The 15,181-nt window shown below is 36.3% G+C and overlaps 1 protein-coding gene across 3 annotated transcripts in view; it reads right to left on the reverse strand.

Moving 5' to 3' along the window:
- Window positions 1-15,181, reverse strand: part of LOC129280133 (C2 domain-containing protein 5-like) — a 47,730-nt gene that overhangs the window by 13,473 nt on the left and 19,076 nt on the right. For all 3 annotated transcript variants that reach the window (XR_010296347.1, XM_064112555.1, XM_064112554.1), the window contains 12 exons: window positions 13,645-13,742; window positions 12,889-12,997; window positions 9,151-9,265; window positions 8,373-8,540; window positions 7,484-7,603; window positions 5,969-6,058; window positions 4,591-4,648; window positions 4,208-4,261; window positions 2,898-2,972; window positions 2,327-2,389; window positions 1,432-1,533; window positions 443-544 (listed from right to left, as the gene is read on the reverse strand). Coding sequence is in view for 2 of the 3 variants with exons in the window: in XM_064112555.1 (XP_063968625.1) it covers window positions 443-544; window positions 1,432-1,533; window positions 2,327-2,389; window positions 2,898-2,972; window positions 4,208-4,261; window positions 4,591-4,648; window positions 5,969-6,058; window positions 7,484-7,603; window positions 8,373-8,540; window positions 9,151-9,265; window positions 12,889-12,997; window positions 13,645-13,742 (1,154 nt within the window). In the remaining variant the exon portion in view is untranslated. The remainder of the gene's footprint in view (window positions 1-442; window positions 545-1,431; window positions 1,534-2,326; window positions 2,390-2,897; window positions 2,973-4,207; window positions 4,262-4,590; window positions 4,649-5,968; window positions 6,059-7,483; window positions 7,604-8,372; window positions 8,541-9,150; window positions 9,266-12,888; window positions 12,998-13,644; window positions 13,743-15,181) is intronic.

Below are 15,181 nucleotides of genomic sequence, written 5' to 3' on the forward strand. Positions count from 1 at the left end.
TTCAAAATGGCTGTCTCTCCCCCTTGTCGAGGGGTGCAGGGAGGTTGGAATGATGACCTTTTATATTTGCTTGTCAGAATCGTTTTTTGAAGAAAAAGTAAAGTGGGCCCCTCCCTATAACAAATCCTAGGTCTGTCACTGTTACAGCTAGGTACTTGGAAAAAGTGGTATAAAGGTACCCACTTCAATAGAAAAAAAAAACAGTTCCAATGTACATGTATATCTTTATGGGATACTGTGCTTGATGAATAAAGTTAATTTAAATATACATGTACATGTATAGTAATGCCAGTGAAAAAACAAAATGTACAGTCTATTTTGCCCAATATGCAGAGCGCAGGCACAGCATCAAACATGAAGTAATACTAAATATATATACATATTACATGAATTCTGTGTTTAAATGAAGCACTTAATACATAGGTATATGGTAAGTACTGACCTCAATGACAAATGTTTCTCTATGACCTGAGATCAATTGAGGGTCAAGCAACTCTTCATTAGGTTGGTTTTGCTGTGGGCCATCAACTTCTACTGCACTTTCCTAGGATCACAGAAGACATACATGAAGTATTAAAAAGGTCTGAAAACTATGGTCTAAACAAGTATTGAATACCAAGTATGATTAAATCTAATACTCAATTTGAGCAAGGTCTTTTTATTATTATTATTACTATCATCATCATCATCATAATTCCCATCATCATCATCACTGTCATCATCATCATCATCACCATCATCATCATCATCATCATAATCATCATCATCACATCATCATCATCATCATCACTGTCATCATCATCATCATCACATCATCATCATCATCATCATCATCATCATCACCATCATCATCATAATCATCATCATCATCACATCATCATCATCATCACCATCATCATCATCATCACTCCCATCTTCATATTAATCATCATCACTCCTACTATCATAATCATCATCACCACCAGCATCATCATCATCATCATCACCATCATCATCATCATCATCATCACTGTCATCATCATCATCACATCATCATCATCATCATCATCACTGTCATCATCATCAACACATCATCATCATCATCATCATCATCATCATTACCATCATCATCATCATCATCATCATCATCATAATCATCATCATCACTGTCATCATCATCATCACATCATCATCATCATCACATCATCATCATCATCACCATCATCATCATCACTCCCATCTTCATATTAATCATCATTACTCCTACTATCATAATCATCATCACCACCAGCATCATCATCATCATCATCACCATCCTCCCCTCATCATCATTACCACCACCACCACCATCATCATCAACATCACTACTATTATCATCAGCATTATCATCAACATCATCCTTATAATTTGTTTTCTTTTTGTCCATCGAAATCATACATGTATCCAACGTACCTGTTGTTCCAGTAATCCATAGATCTCCTTGTTTTTAGCTGTAATTTTATCAAGCCTTTCCTGGAATGCCTGCAGATGTTTATCCATAGACCCTATTGGTCCCTGTCAAATAGCAATGATTAGTTTACATCGATTTATAAGCTGCATTTGAGCACTGGAATTATCAAAAATTCTGTTTGAATAAGTATGTTTTCACAGACCTGCCAACCTTGGGAATGAAAAATTGTATTCTGTGATTTAAAAAACGGTATTTTTCCCAAAAAACTGTATTTCATAATAATATGCGTGGCGCGCGCGCTCAAGCTGCATGCAAGCTAAAATGCGCACTGCTCTTGCAGATGAAAAAAAAACCCATTGAAACATGTGTATATCTCACCCCGGTTTTAACAAAATGATTGAAAAAAAAACAAGTTACCTGAAATTACATTGATCCAATAACAATATTTGTGTAAGTTTTAAGAAATAGAAACATAAACAGATGATTTTTTTTTATACAAAATCATATTTTTTAAAAGAAAAAACATACTGACGTATTTCGATTGCAAAAACGTACTAAATACGCCAAAACACGTACTGGTTGGCAGCTATGTTTTCAAGGTGGATATAAACTTGAGTGTAGAAGAGTTCTTTACATATGAGGAGGTGGTATTCCAATGTAAAGGGGCAGCATGGGCAAAGCATCGTTTTCCATAAAACTTGGTCTGAAAACTAGGACAACATAAAAGATCCTTTTGAGCTGATCCAAGGTTGCGAGGTATTATTTGGGAGCCTTTGCATGGAAACATTGATATGTTGAAAGCAGTAATTTTAAAAATTTCACAATCACTGGACTGGGAGCCTGTGTAATAAATTTTAAGACAGGTGTGATGTGGTAGTGTTTGAAAGATGGTCTCACCTGTGTCGATAATTTCAGAGCTGGAGGTGGAGGAAGAGCAGACAGGAATACACCTGTTGCAGTCTGTATAAAATAAAAAAAATATACGAACACAATTGGTACATAACACTCTTTTCAAAGGGCAAGTCCACCCCAACAAAAAGCTGATTCGAATAAAAGCAAAAAAATCAAAACAAACATACACTGTAAGGCTAAAAATTCATTAAAATCAGATTTCAAATAAGAAAGTTTTGTTTAATATTCCGAGTTATATTCACATCCTGGCCAGTATGTAAGTGAGAGAACTGATGAAACCACACTCTTTGTATTTTCATACATGAAATATTTCAATATTTTCCTCACTATAACATGAAACAAAATTTGATTCTTCCCTAAAGGTGGAAATGTCATAGATGTAACATCTTGTGAATCAATGAAGAGTTCCTTGTAGTAAAATCTGCATAATTTATGGTCAGAGTTAGACCATGGTCTAAGGTAATCCTGGGTTCAGAATATGGGCCGGAGAAACAGCTTTTTTTACACAGTGAGAGAATAGATGGCTTTGGTACTAAAAGAACAATACAAAACTTACCGCTGTTCCAACAAGTAATGTCTCTCCTACAGTGACTTGAACCTTCAATCCAAAGAGACAGTTCATACCTTTGACCTGCGAACCAAACAGAGAGAAGGGGAATCACATGTTTGAAAGTTTGCATGGTGGCAGTGAAGTTGGCGAATGGAGTTGCAGAGAGAAGGCTCAATGTTTCAGGTAGGTTGACTGTCTGTCTTCATGGGAGTATTTCATGAAAGGACTTGTCAGACGCTTTATCTGATAAGTCCTGTTTTATTTGACAGTTATCAGAGCAACATTGCTTTTCAGTCAATAAGAAATCAAGGTAAGTTTTTAGATCTGACAACTTGTCAGACAAAAAATGTTGATGAAACGCTCCCCTGAAGTCTTCTCTCCTGCTCTAGAACTCCACTCGTCGACTCAAGCCGGCCTTTTTCTGATTTATCCAACTACACAAGCCTCGCAACTTTTCTGGTTTACAGTCCTTTTAAGGACTGCTCCAATTTCAGAAAAGAATACTCTACCGTCACACCCTTAACCTTGATCACCCCTCCATTTCATTTCTACCTCTATCCACCTTTCTTGGTCCTTCTAGGACTCACCAAATCCGACAAGTCCTTTCATGAAATGCTCTTCTGAAGACGGACAGTCAACCTGCCAGAAACGCTGAATCTTCTCTCCTGCTCTACAACTCCAGTCACCAGCTTTTCACCAACTTTTCTGTTTCATAAAGCTGTTTGCAAGTTACACAGCTATGCACTTGACATTATGCAAGACTTTGGGTGTTAGATCAGATTCTCAATCATTTGATTACCATCAGCTTAAGTTGAAATTTGATTTCCTGATTGAAATTATCATTGTTAACAAGCATCTGAATGTGACAAATAAAATATTCTCAAAATAAAGGTATATTCAAAATTGGAATTTTACAATTTTCACATAAAATAATTCTGGTATTCACTAGTCTCCAAACACTCATTCATACATCTATGGTAGCTCGAGAGAGCTTGAAGTCTAGTCTCTACCCTTCACAATATGTCAAATGACAGTCTGCACTTCAGGACTAGGCCCTCATAACAAGTTTGTAATCAATAGCACAAATGGAAATAGGCAATCAAGCACACCACTCCATTTGCATTTTGTTCACAGAAATATCTTAGACCAATCAGAACTGTGGTTCCAAATTTCACAATCAATCAAACACCATTGGGCTACAGGGCCCAGCATACATGTACATGTAGGTACAGCCACTGGCATATTTTCAGGATTACTGTAGAATCGATATCTATTCCAACGTTTAACAATACTGCATCAAAAGAATAATATCTCACCTTAAGTTTATTCATCATTTGTCTGTGGAGCTCGTATTCCATGAATGGCAGGGCCTAGGATTTTAATAAAAAGACAGATTGACATGATTACTTTCATAATAATGTATATATAGTTTTGAGAGTGGCTGTAATGAAAAGTATAATCGAATTGGCTAAAGTTCTCTTGCAACAGAAAAGTTAACCAATTATGTATTTGCAGTATATCATATAAATACAAAGCACCATATACAATTGTTTAAAAAAACACAAATCATTGAAAAACTTGTGTGAATTGCAAAAAAACGAGACTTAAATTTCCATTCTCCAATTCATGTCATCAGAATATAAATATTTGTATAGAACAAGAGAGAAATACATGTAGAAACAAAACATTCGGAACTTACATCACTGATCAATGCTGCATTTGCTTCCCCTTGTGTCTTTTTCTTACTTCTACAAACTCTGCAAAAGAAAGAGATGATTTGCATGGCATATCAAAATTTGGCAATACATGTAATTCTCACAATGTTCAGGTATCATTAAAGAAATCACATCACTTATGCTATCAAATAAATGCCATTATGGCCATGTGTATTAAAAAAAAACATCCAGAGTTAGGCAGAGGAACTTACATGTATGACACCCTTGTAATGGCTCGATTCACATGAATTGAATGTGTACAAGACTTTATATATGTATCACCCAAATCACATTATGCTCACATTTTTTGAAGACTTTGATATGTTTACAGTTCTCAGTTATCTTATAGCAAAAAAAAAAAATAGAAAAATAATTTTTCCTCTACCATTTTTTTAAAACCTCATACAAAAGAAATACTGCTGAAATTTGTTTTTAATAGTTCCTATCACATTATGATATAACATCCCTATGAGCTTCCAAAGGTCTTGGATATTATTACAGCAGCTTTAGTCCCACACCCTATCACAGATCGAAAGCATTTCAAAGAATTTAATTCATGCCAGGTACCCATTTACCTCACCTGGGTTAGGTGCAGCACAATGCGGAATTACACTGTGGCTGGGATTCGAACCCATGACCATTTGTTTCATCGTCAAAAGACTAATCCACTGGGCCATAACGCTTCATTAAAGGGATACACAGGGCTGAAAATATTTATATCTAAATGAATAGAGTAAAATTCACTGAGCAAAATGCTGAAAATTTCATCAAAATCGGATAACAAATAATGAAGTTATTGAATTTTAAAGTTTAGCAATATTTTGTGAAAATAGATATATGCACGTCATCATGAATATTCATTAGGTGGGCTGATGATGTCACATCCCCACTTTCCTTTTTCTTATGTTATTACATTAAATCATAATTGTTTCATTTTTTTCATACATGTGTGAACAATGTGTCTCCTTTATAATGAAATAAGTGGCAGCAATTAATATCTAATGCATTAAATCAGTTGTCAATCCAACCTTTTCAGTTCTTGGTAGAACAAATTTGAATAGACCTAATTTCATATAATAAAATACAAAAGAACAAGTGGGGATATGACATCATCAATTTGCTCATTGAATAGCAGACATGCCTAGAACTGTTTCAACGGAATAATACACATCTTTAAAATGCCATAACTTTGTTATTCATAGTCCGATTTTGAACAATTTTTTTTTAGTGTTTTGTTTGTCTGATATTTCTTTATCGTTTATATCATATAATTTTCAGCCTGGAGCACCCCTTTAAGTGAATTCGTGTACTATTACTGTTATGACTTTACAAAACATCCTGAAGGTCGCAGTGTCGACTCACCTTGCTTGAATACTACAGCCATGCCCTGTGTATAAGAGATGTGATGGCGGCTCTATGGTGGTGAATAGCACATCAGGAACCTTGCTACGTCTGCAGGAGAGAAGGGTTGAAGAAAAAATAATGAGGGATACATGTAAAATTCAGAAAGGTGATATTCAACACAACGTAATTCCATAAAATTCTCTAACAATGATATCGTTCTATTAAATGAAAACTCTTGTTCAAAGTTTATATTTGAAATACAAAGTTGGTACAAAATCTAATATTAACATGACTTTTAAATAAAAGAATTTGAATTCAGAGATAAACAAATGAATGGTAAATGATATGAAAGGCTCAATATGAGGGGTGTCCTTTTTCAAGCCTTTGTGCTTATGACTGTCCCCTCCCATGCAATGATTGTTTATTGTTATTTTACCGTGAAATATTGTCAAAATATTTTGTGTTGTATGATCAATTTTTTTTGCATGGAAATAAAGAATCAATCAATCAATGAATCAATCAATATGATCAAAATCAAAATGATTTTTTTTCTTTCAAATGATATGGAAGTCAGTATAATGACAGGCTGAAACAATTGTAATTTTTATGCAATGCACCCCTGGTTCATCATTGGTAATGGTGCTAATGAATGAATTACTCCCCCCCAAAAAAAAAAAAAAAAAAATCTAGAAATTGTGTTCTTCCTGCACTAAACTAACAAGACTGAAAGCATTCTGTATGAAGGTGGGCCCCATGTCTGTGCATCTAATTATGTAAATTATTATTTAACATGAATTTGCTCTAATTCCACAACAATTTTCAGTTTGATAATGTGCCAAAAATCTCATAATAATTTGAAAGAAATATGATTTTCTTGGAAAAAATCTCGGCCAATCATTTTCAGATTGAACAAAAGAATGGTGCCCCATGTCTGCGCACCCATTCGCTTTACACACGATTCTGGGATTTTGATGAGGAAGGCTGCATTTTGAGGCCGTCAGATGGAATACCTGAAATTCAATATTTTTCTACCATTTTGAGTCAGATTTTTAATGAATATCTATCTATGTATTGCAGATGTAAAGTTTGTGCACGTTGCGTATCTTTTTTTATTAGAATCACGCAGATATGTGTGTGCGCAGACAAGTGGGACTGTGCAGACTTGGTGGACCTTACCATACAAACAAGGCATAAGTGATTTGTGTCTCGCCCACGTATGAAAATAACCAGAAATATCGTGATTTGTGAGGGCATGCAACAGAATTGTATCAAAACTTCATTGTGAAATAACTGGGATGGAATATCATTTGTCATAAGAGTCTTGCATGTAAACTGTAATGTTGACCTCAAAATGAACTTTGACCTTCCCATGTGACTTCCGAACACAATAACATGCAGGTCTCCTAAGTACACCTACAACCCAAGTTGGGTTTAAAAGTGACTTATGGTTGCGGAGTTATGTGTCATAATGTTTGTGACGGACGGACGGACGGCATTTGGATCCCTAAGTCACGCCTTCACCCATATACTCACTTGCATATTGCACATTTTGTTAGTTGTACAGGGAATGGAAGGGACGAGTCATTGTAAGGAATGTGGCACATGGAACAGCGACAGGACAACTGGTCCAGGACTGGGTTTCCACTGTCAGTTCTTGGGGAAAAAATGATAATGTTGCACATTAATAATGAAGTAAGATTGAAATGCAATGTTTCTCAAGACAAGTAGATGAACACTGAACGTAGTAGATTGAGTCAGCAGCACGAACAATGGACTTTAATGGACTTACCGATTAAAACCTTTGTACTTGCTGATATCTCCAAAAAAATAAACTTACTAATAGGAAGTGATGATGGTAGAATAAGTCTCTGATAAGGGCGACATTAATAATGTAAACGCATCTTCCTAAATCCTTGCAGTTACATACGGGCAATGACAAAAAATAATCAACCTTTCCGTATGTCTTGTATGTCCGACTCCGACTTTTCTCCATTATGCTTTACCTGATCAACTGGTCATGCCATAATATTTCAAGAGCAATGCAACTTTTCATGTGAACTAGAAAATAGAGACAACTTTTCTGGAAGGTGCTACATAAAGGGGGTTCAAAATACATGAAAAAATACTTTGTGAGACAGCATTGGGTTGACAGACAATGGGGCAATTCCATAAAATAATCAACCTTTTTGTACGTCCGACCCCCATTTTTCTCAAGTTTTACTTCACTTCTTAAACTGACCAAGTCACGGTCATTTGAGAGCACTACAGACTGTCAATAGAACAAGAAATCAGAGACAGAAAATTTCATGAAGGCCCCACATAGAGGGGGTCGGACATACATGTTTTATGGAATTTGCCCAATGATTCTTTCTACAGGTGTGGGTTAGGAAATGAAACTAAATTGAACAAAATTTACGTGTACCTTTCAATAATGGGTGGTGTGGCTGCCTGTTGTTCTTTGTGGAATTCAGCTCTATCCAGTGACATTGTTAGATTGGGACTATTTTGCTGCATCAAGGCTGCTTGCTGAACGGCTTCCAGGTTCACGATGGCTGCGGTCCCAGAGGCTGAAAGCAGACATATCTCCTCACTGAAGGTAACGAGAGAGAGGGGGTTATAAGATTACACTTAGAACAGTGTGGGTAGAGTAGGACTATGTTTCTGTATCAACAACGTTTCCTGAAAGGCTTCAGTGGATGCAGGTCCAGAGGCATCAGGCAAAAGAATCTCCTCAACAAAGATATAAAAAAGAATAGGTCTTTAATCAGACTATGATTAGTAATATTAGAGTAGGACTATGTTTCTGTATCGATACTGCTTCCAGAACAGCTATAGCCAGAACAACTACTGCTGTCCTAGAGGCTGAAAACAAACATATCCCCTCTCTGAAGTAAAGAGAGAAAATAGAATGAGATTCTAATTAGACTGATAACATTAGGTGATATTAGGACTAGGAAGCTGCAACAAGTTTGCTTGCTAATCAGCTTTAAGATCAACTATGGCTGCTGTTAAAACTGCTGAAACCAGACATATTGGAAGACCAAAATTTTTAGCCTCTGTATAGTACATTCGGTCACTCCGCTACATGTGCTGGGGATGGAAGTAAAGTTTCAGAATTTTAAAGAAATAAACCCAGAAACGACAGAAACTCCAGTCTAACATTTTAGTAACTTTCAAGATCAAGCTCTTCAAATACTCACCAGATACTTGTGGTTTCTTTATATCCTACTACAGCATGGCATCCCATGGCTACAGCATGAGAGCGTATCTCTGTCCTAAGCTCTCTCCACCAAGCGTCTCTTGTCTCGGGTTCGTCTGCAAAGAAGATAAGACCAGTGGGGAAAATAACCTTTTTGTATGTTCAACCCCAAGTTTCAATTAGAATTTTGAATGAAGGATTTGAAAAGATTTGATAATAATAATAGTACATGAGATTTGTATAGTGCACTTTCCATCTTGATTACATGTAGATGCTCAAGGCGCTTCAGAGCAGAACAACAAAAACTATTGACATATAATACATGTCTGAACAATAAATCAATGTCTATCAAAAAGCACTCTTATACAGGTATGTTTTCAGGTTGCCCTTGAAGGTGGTCACTGAAGTCTGGGTTTTCAAACTCTGTGGGAGAGAATTCCACAGGTTAGGCCCTGCATGAGCAAAGGCCCGTTCCCTGCATGATTTCTTAGCAACTGGAATTTGTAAGAGATTAATAGATGATGAGGATCGTACATGTAAATTTCTTGAGGGTTGGTAATTCTCTGGTAAATTGCTACTTGGTCTGTATACGCTCGTCTATTTTCCATTTAGTTCAATCATGCATGGTCAAACCCCTGTTCTCCTACAGCCTGATAGCCCACTAATCATTTGGTTTTAATAGTTCCTACATGTATTTAGTCCATTTACCATAATGTCCAGTAAGGCTATACCAGAGCTGCAAACCTGAACAAGAACATTTCAGTGCTTTAAGGACGTTCCACAGTTATATTTGTGCGCATTATGATCTGCGCATACTTTACACTCTGCGCGCTGACGTCACAATGGATGAACAGGTGATTAATTAGCTCTGGGTATGAGCTGATTTTTCTCATCATCTGCACTCTAACTGCAGATCCGATGCATTATCTTATGAAGCTAAAAAATTGAATTATTCCATGGACCATTTAAAAAAAACATCTCTACAATTTCAAAATACTTTACTCTGCAGTGCTGTCAAGAATCACGAATAAGTCCCCGAGTTTGAATAAATGGTAGAGTGGTTTTGATTTTTTCTTCACATAGATACAAAGCATTCGGCACATTTTTTTGTGTTTTAAAAAGCACATTTGCTCTAAAAAAATGCTGATAGTTTAAAAACAAGCACATGAACCCCCATTTTTTAATGTTTATACCTCTTAGGTATACCTTCCTCTACAACTTTGCAAATTTTGGTGAAAATGACATGGATTTTGAATAAAGTGCAGCATTTATTGTACTTTTGTAGTATGTTATTGAAATTTCACATTTTTTTAGATTGGGTTCTTGTTATCTTTTACGCCATTTTAAGAACTGACAGTGCTGTTAGACTTAAAGCTGCAAACAAATAGCACTATAAATAGATTCTCCATTCTAACGATACAATTATTAACTCTCTTGCGAAATTTGATGACTTTTTCATGTATTTTGACTGAGTAATAGAGGTTTAAACTCATTGTAGTAATCTTGCGAGGTCTAAAAATTCCAAATTCTTTTGAATGCGCAATTCTTAACAACATCAATTTGGGTGAACTTTGAAACTCTATAGCAAAAAATCAAGCACATGGACCTACATTATGTTAATTTTTGCATATTTCGAATATTAAGGTTCTAAAGTATCTATGTGCAAAGTTTGGTGAAAATGACATGGATTTCACTTTAACTGTGGAACGTCCTTAAATGCTGGAAATAGTACTTTTGTGAGTAAAGAAATACTATGGGACAGCACATGAAACTGAAACTTAACAAGATGAATGCCTCTGGCCGTCTCACCTGCATCACGCGATTCAATATAGCAGCAGTGCTGATTTTGAAAACTACTATAACTCGCACAAGATGTTCAGTGATACTTGGTTACTCTTATTTCTACGTTTTATGAACTAGACCCATACACTTATAGAGATATGATGGTAATTCAACAAATACCCCCAACGTGGCCAAAGTTCATTGACCTTACATGACCTTTGACCTTGATCATGTGACCTGAAACTCGTACAGGATGTTCAGTGATACTTGATTACTCTTATGTCCAAGTTTCAAGAGAAAGATCCATCAACTTTCCAAGTTATGATGGTAATTCAACAGATACCCCCATTAAGCCAAAGTTCATTGACCTTTGACCTTGGTCATGTGACCTAAAATGCGCAAAGGATGTTCAGTGATACTTGATTACTCTTATGTCCAAGTTTTATGAACTAGACCAACACACTTTCAAAGTTATGGCGGTAATTCAACAAATACCCCAATTTGACCAAAGTTCATTGACCCTAAATGACCTTTGACCTTGATCATGTGACCTGAAACTTGCACAGGATGTTCAGTAATACTTGATTACTATTATGTCCAAGTTTCATGAATCAGATCCATAAACTTTTAAAGTTATGATGGTAAATCTACAGATACCCCCAATTCGGCCAAAGTTCATTGACCCTAAATGACCATTGACCTTGGTCATGTGACGTGAAACTCATGCAGGATGTTCAGTGATACTTGATTAACCTTATGTATAAGTTTCATGAACTAGGTCCATATATTTTCTAAGTTATGATGACATTTCAAAAACTTAACCTTAGGTTAAGATTTTGATGTTGATTCCCCCAACATGGTCTAAGTTCATTGACCCTAAATGACCATTGACCTTGGTCATGTGACGTGAAACTCATGCAGGATGTTCAGTAATACTTGATTAACCTTATGGCCAAGTTTCATGAACTAGGTCCATATACATATTAAGTTATGCTGTCATTTCAAAAACTTAACCTCAGGTTAAGATTTGGTGTTGACGCCGCCGCCGCCGCCGTCGGAAAAGCGGCGCCTATAGTCTCACTCTGCTATGCAGGTGAGACAAAAAATCAGAAAATTTAGAAAACTTTTGAAATTTTGCAAGAAACCATCAATATTCTCTTTATTTTTCAGTAATAATAATTACTGAAAATCAGTACTACTTGCCAAGGCACCTCTGCTCCACCCATTTCATCCAATATTCACTTGGTCTAACAACACTTACATGTACATGTAGTCAATATGATGAGATGGACGTTTTTTTTTCAACCAAACTTTTACTTCGACAAAGTGCAAAATAATGAGCACCAGTAGACAAAGTGGAAATAGATCATCTGGGAATTACCTGGTAGATGACAATTAGACTACATACATGTACATGAGCATTACACTCAATATTTTTCTCAAGTTGAAATCCATTCCGAAGCATGAAGTCGGTGTTAGAACTTAATAAACAGAAAGCGAACACGAAAGTTGTGAAATGTCTGCTGAAAAACTAACAATGTTGAGATTTTATTGAAATTGTAATGTATACTTTTCACAACAATTTTTATATCTTTGCAATATGTTTTACCTTCCAATTTTTTTATTTGTCCCTATTACTTTTCCTACAGAAGGTGTCACTCTTCATGTACCCATCACACACCTACAGAAATACGGAGACCGTGCTTTTTCGTCTTTTGTTCCATGTATCCCTGGCTCCACGCCTCTGGAACCCCCACCCTTCTTCACTCCGTGAAATTGACAACATTGAACTCTTCAATCGTCTCTCAAGATGTGTAATAATTAGCTTAATTGGATGTGCCTGCGCCTTAAATGTTTTTGAACAGAAATATGGAGCAATATACATGTAAATGCTGTGGATCAATATCATCATCATCCACATGGGAAGACAATTAGCAAGAGTTTGCAGACTACGAACCTGGATTGTGTATCCTGTCAAGTAGTTTGACTGACCTAGCAGACACCATGCCACCAAGGTGAACCAAGAAACCAAGTGGAAAAGTTACCATGGTGAAGAATGGATACTCCTAAATTGCAAAAAAAAGAAGAAAAAAAAAAAGAAGTGTCCTAACAAATTGTGTCATGAATGGCTCAAGACAACACAACAAGTTATTTTTCCCTGAACTTTGGAACAAATGTTATTCTCCATATTTTCAAAAAAGTATACATCAAGTGAATTATTATTTTATATAGAGAAAGTTGGCGAGTATGCTAAAATAAATCACTGAAAATACAATGAAATAAAATCACTGATGCTACGTTTATCATCAGGGCTATTCAATAAAATAACAGGCCTACCAATATATCCAACTACTAAAGCCAAGATACTTTGAGAGCATTATGTCTCAAGCTCTCGTATGGCCATGCAAAATCAAAATAAATAATTTCTAGAATATTCCACATGTGAGGGTCAGATATATATAATTCATGGAATTGCCAATCATAATTAATTATTCATTTGGTATTTTGATTTTACAAAAGCAAGTGAAATACTCACAGTGAGTATTAAGAGCATTATAACTTAAAAACAACTAATTTCTGGATGGTCCCACGTGTCAGGGTCGGTGTACAGTATTAAAATAGTCTATGAAATTGCCAACTATTATTATCAATTTGTCATTTGACTTGATATGAGAGCAAGTGAGAATGGGAGAGCATTGACAGCAGCCCTTACCAGCATATCAACGTTATTTTGTGCCAGCACTGTCCTTGGTAGACCGATCCGATGAGGTCCGCTCCCACTCCCACTACTACCTGCAGTACCGTGGCTCCCTGAATCAAAACACAATTAGGAATGGTAAGACTGCTTCTGCTTTATAATAATAATGATAATATCATATTTATCCAGGGTAGCCACATTAGTCCCAAAAATTGTTCTCCCAGTGGATAATGTAACATTATTACCGTGGATTTACCTGGGCTGCCTAGGTGCTCAAGCATTCAAGGGATTCCTTCGGACCGGGTACCCATTTACTACACCTGGGTGGAGAGTGGCAAATGTAGATGTACATGTACATGTTGCCAAAGGACGCAAGTGCTGTGGTGGGATTCAAACCCTGGACCTACATGTAGTGGTTCATAGGGCGGAGTCTCATCCACTCGTCCACAACAAATTTACTCCTGATGTGAGGATAGGATGTTGCAGAAAACAGTCAACACATCCAAGCACAAGTTTTCCCAATTCTTATTTCTCTTCATGGTCTGCGTAACCCGTTATAATTGGATAGCATTACAACTTGATGAAGTTGATGTTGAAGAATAACAACAATAAAGGTACATGTAGTGATATCAATGGTGATGACAAGGATGATGATGATACTATTACCAATAATACTAGATAAAGATAATGGATGATAATAATTGTTTTAGTTACCAAGAAAGCCAGAAAAACTAACTAAAGTCTTAAAACTGCTACCAGCCAGCTCTGCATGACATGTTGTGACAAAAGAATTCTAGTGGAAATTCTGGGCACCTAGCTACACTACATGTATAATAGATACAGATCCTATTTTTATGAATATCTTGTATGGCTATGTTGGGGGTTGAACCCACAACCTGCATTGTACCATTCATGAGAGGGTGTTACCACTGGACCATTATGATATACATGTACATGTGTGTATGTACATGTATAATAATGGTACAACCAGAAATTTGCTGAAACAGCAATTTCTGTACTCACATTACTTGGGTATATTGTAATTTGGAATATACATGTATAGTGGGTCACATGTGCTGAAAGCATGTGCAGGTAATATCCATATTGCAAAGTCTGAGCCTCGTTTCTTACACAACATGATCATGATGAGCCTAAATCAAGAATCTCTCTAAATAGGATGGGTGCAACAGACTGAAAAAGTCAATGAATATCTAAACCTATAAAGTTGGTTTAAATTACTGCATAGAAAGTTCACCATACACTGTAAAAACATATATACATCTATAGAGTACCGAAGTGTGACATCATCCATTTTCCATTTTTGAATGTCAGCGTTTTTGAAACCATGATTTGGTAGAGCATGATGAAAAACCCCCACAACCCAAATTTGATGGGAATCGGCCCATGGCGCCCTAAGATATGACCTCATGAATACATAATTAGCCCCATTTATTGGCCTGGTTCTAAATGTTAGGAACCAGGCCAATAATACATCGACTTCAATGGGGCTAATTCCAGGGGGGGCCACTTACATAGACGAGTAGATACCATG

This window comes from Lytechinus pictus, chromosome 17 (assembly GCF_037042905.1).
Source record: "Lytechinus pictus isolate F3 Inbred chromosome 17, Lp3.0, whole genome shotgun sequence".
NCBI lineage: Eukaryota > Metazoa > Echinodermata > Echinoidea > Temnopleuroida > Toxopneustidae > Lytechinus > Lytechinus pictus.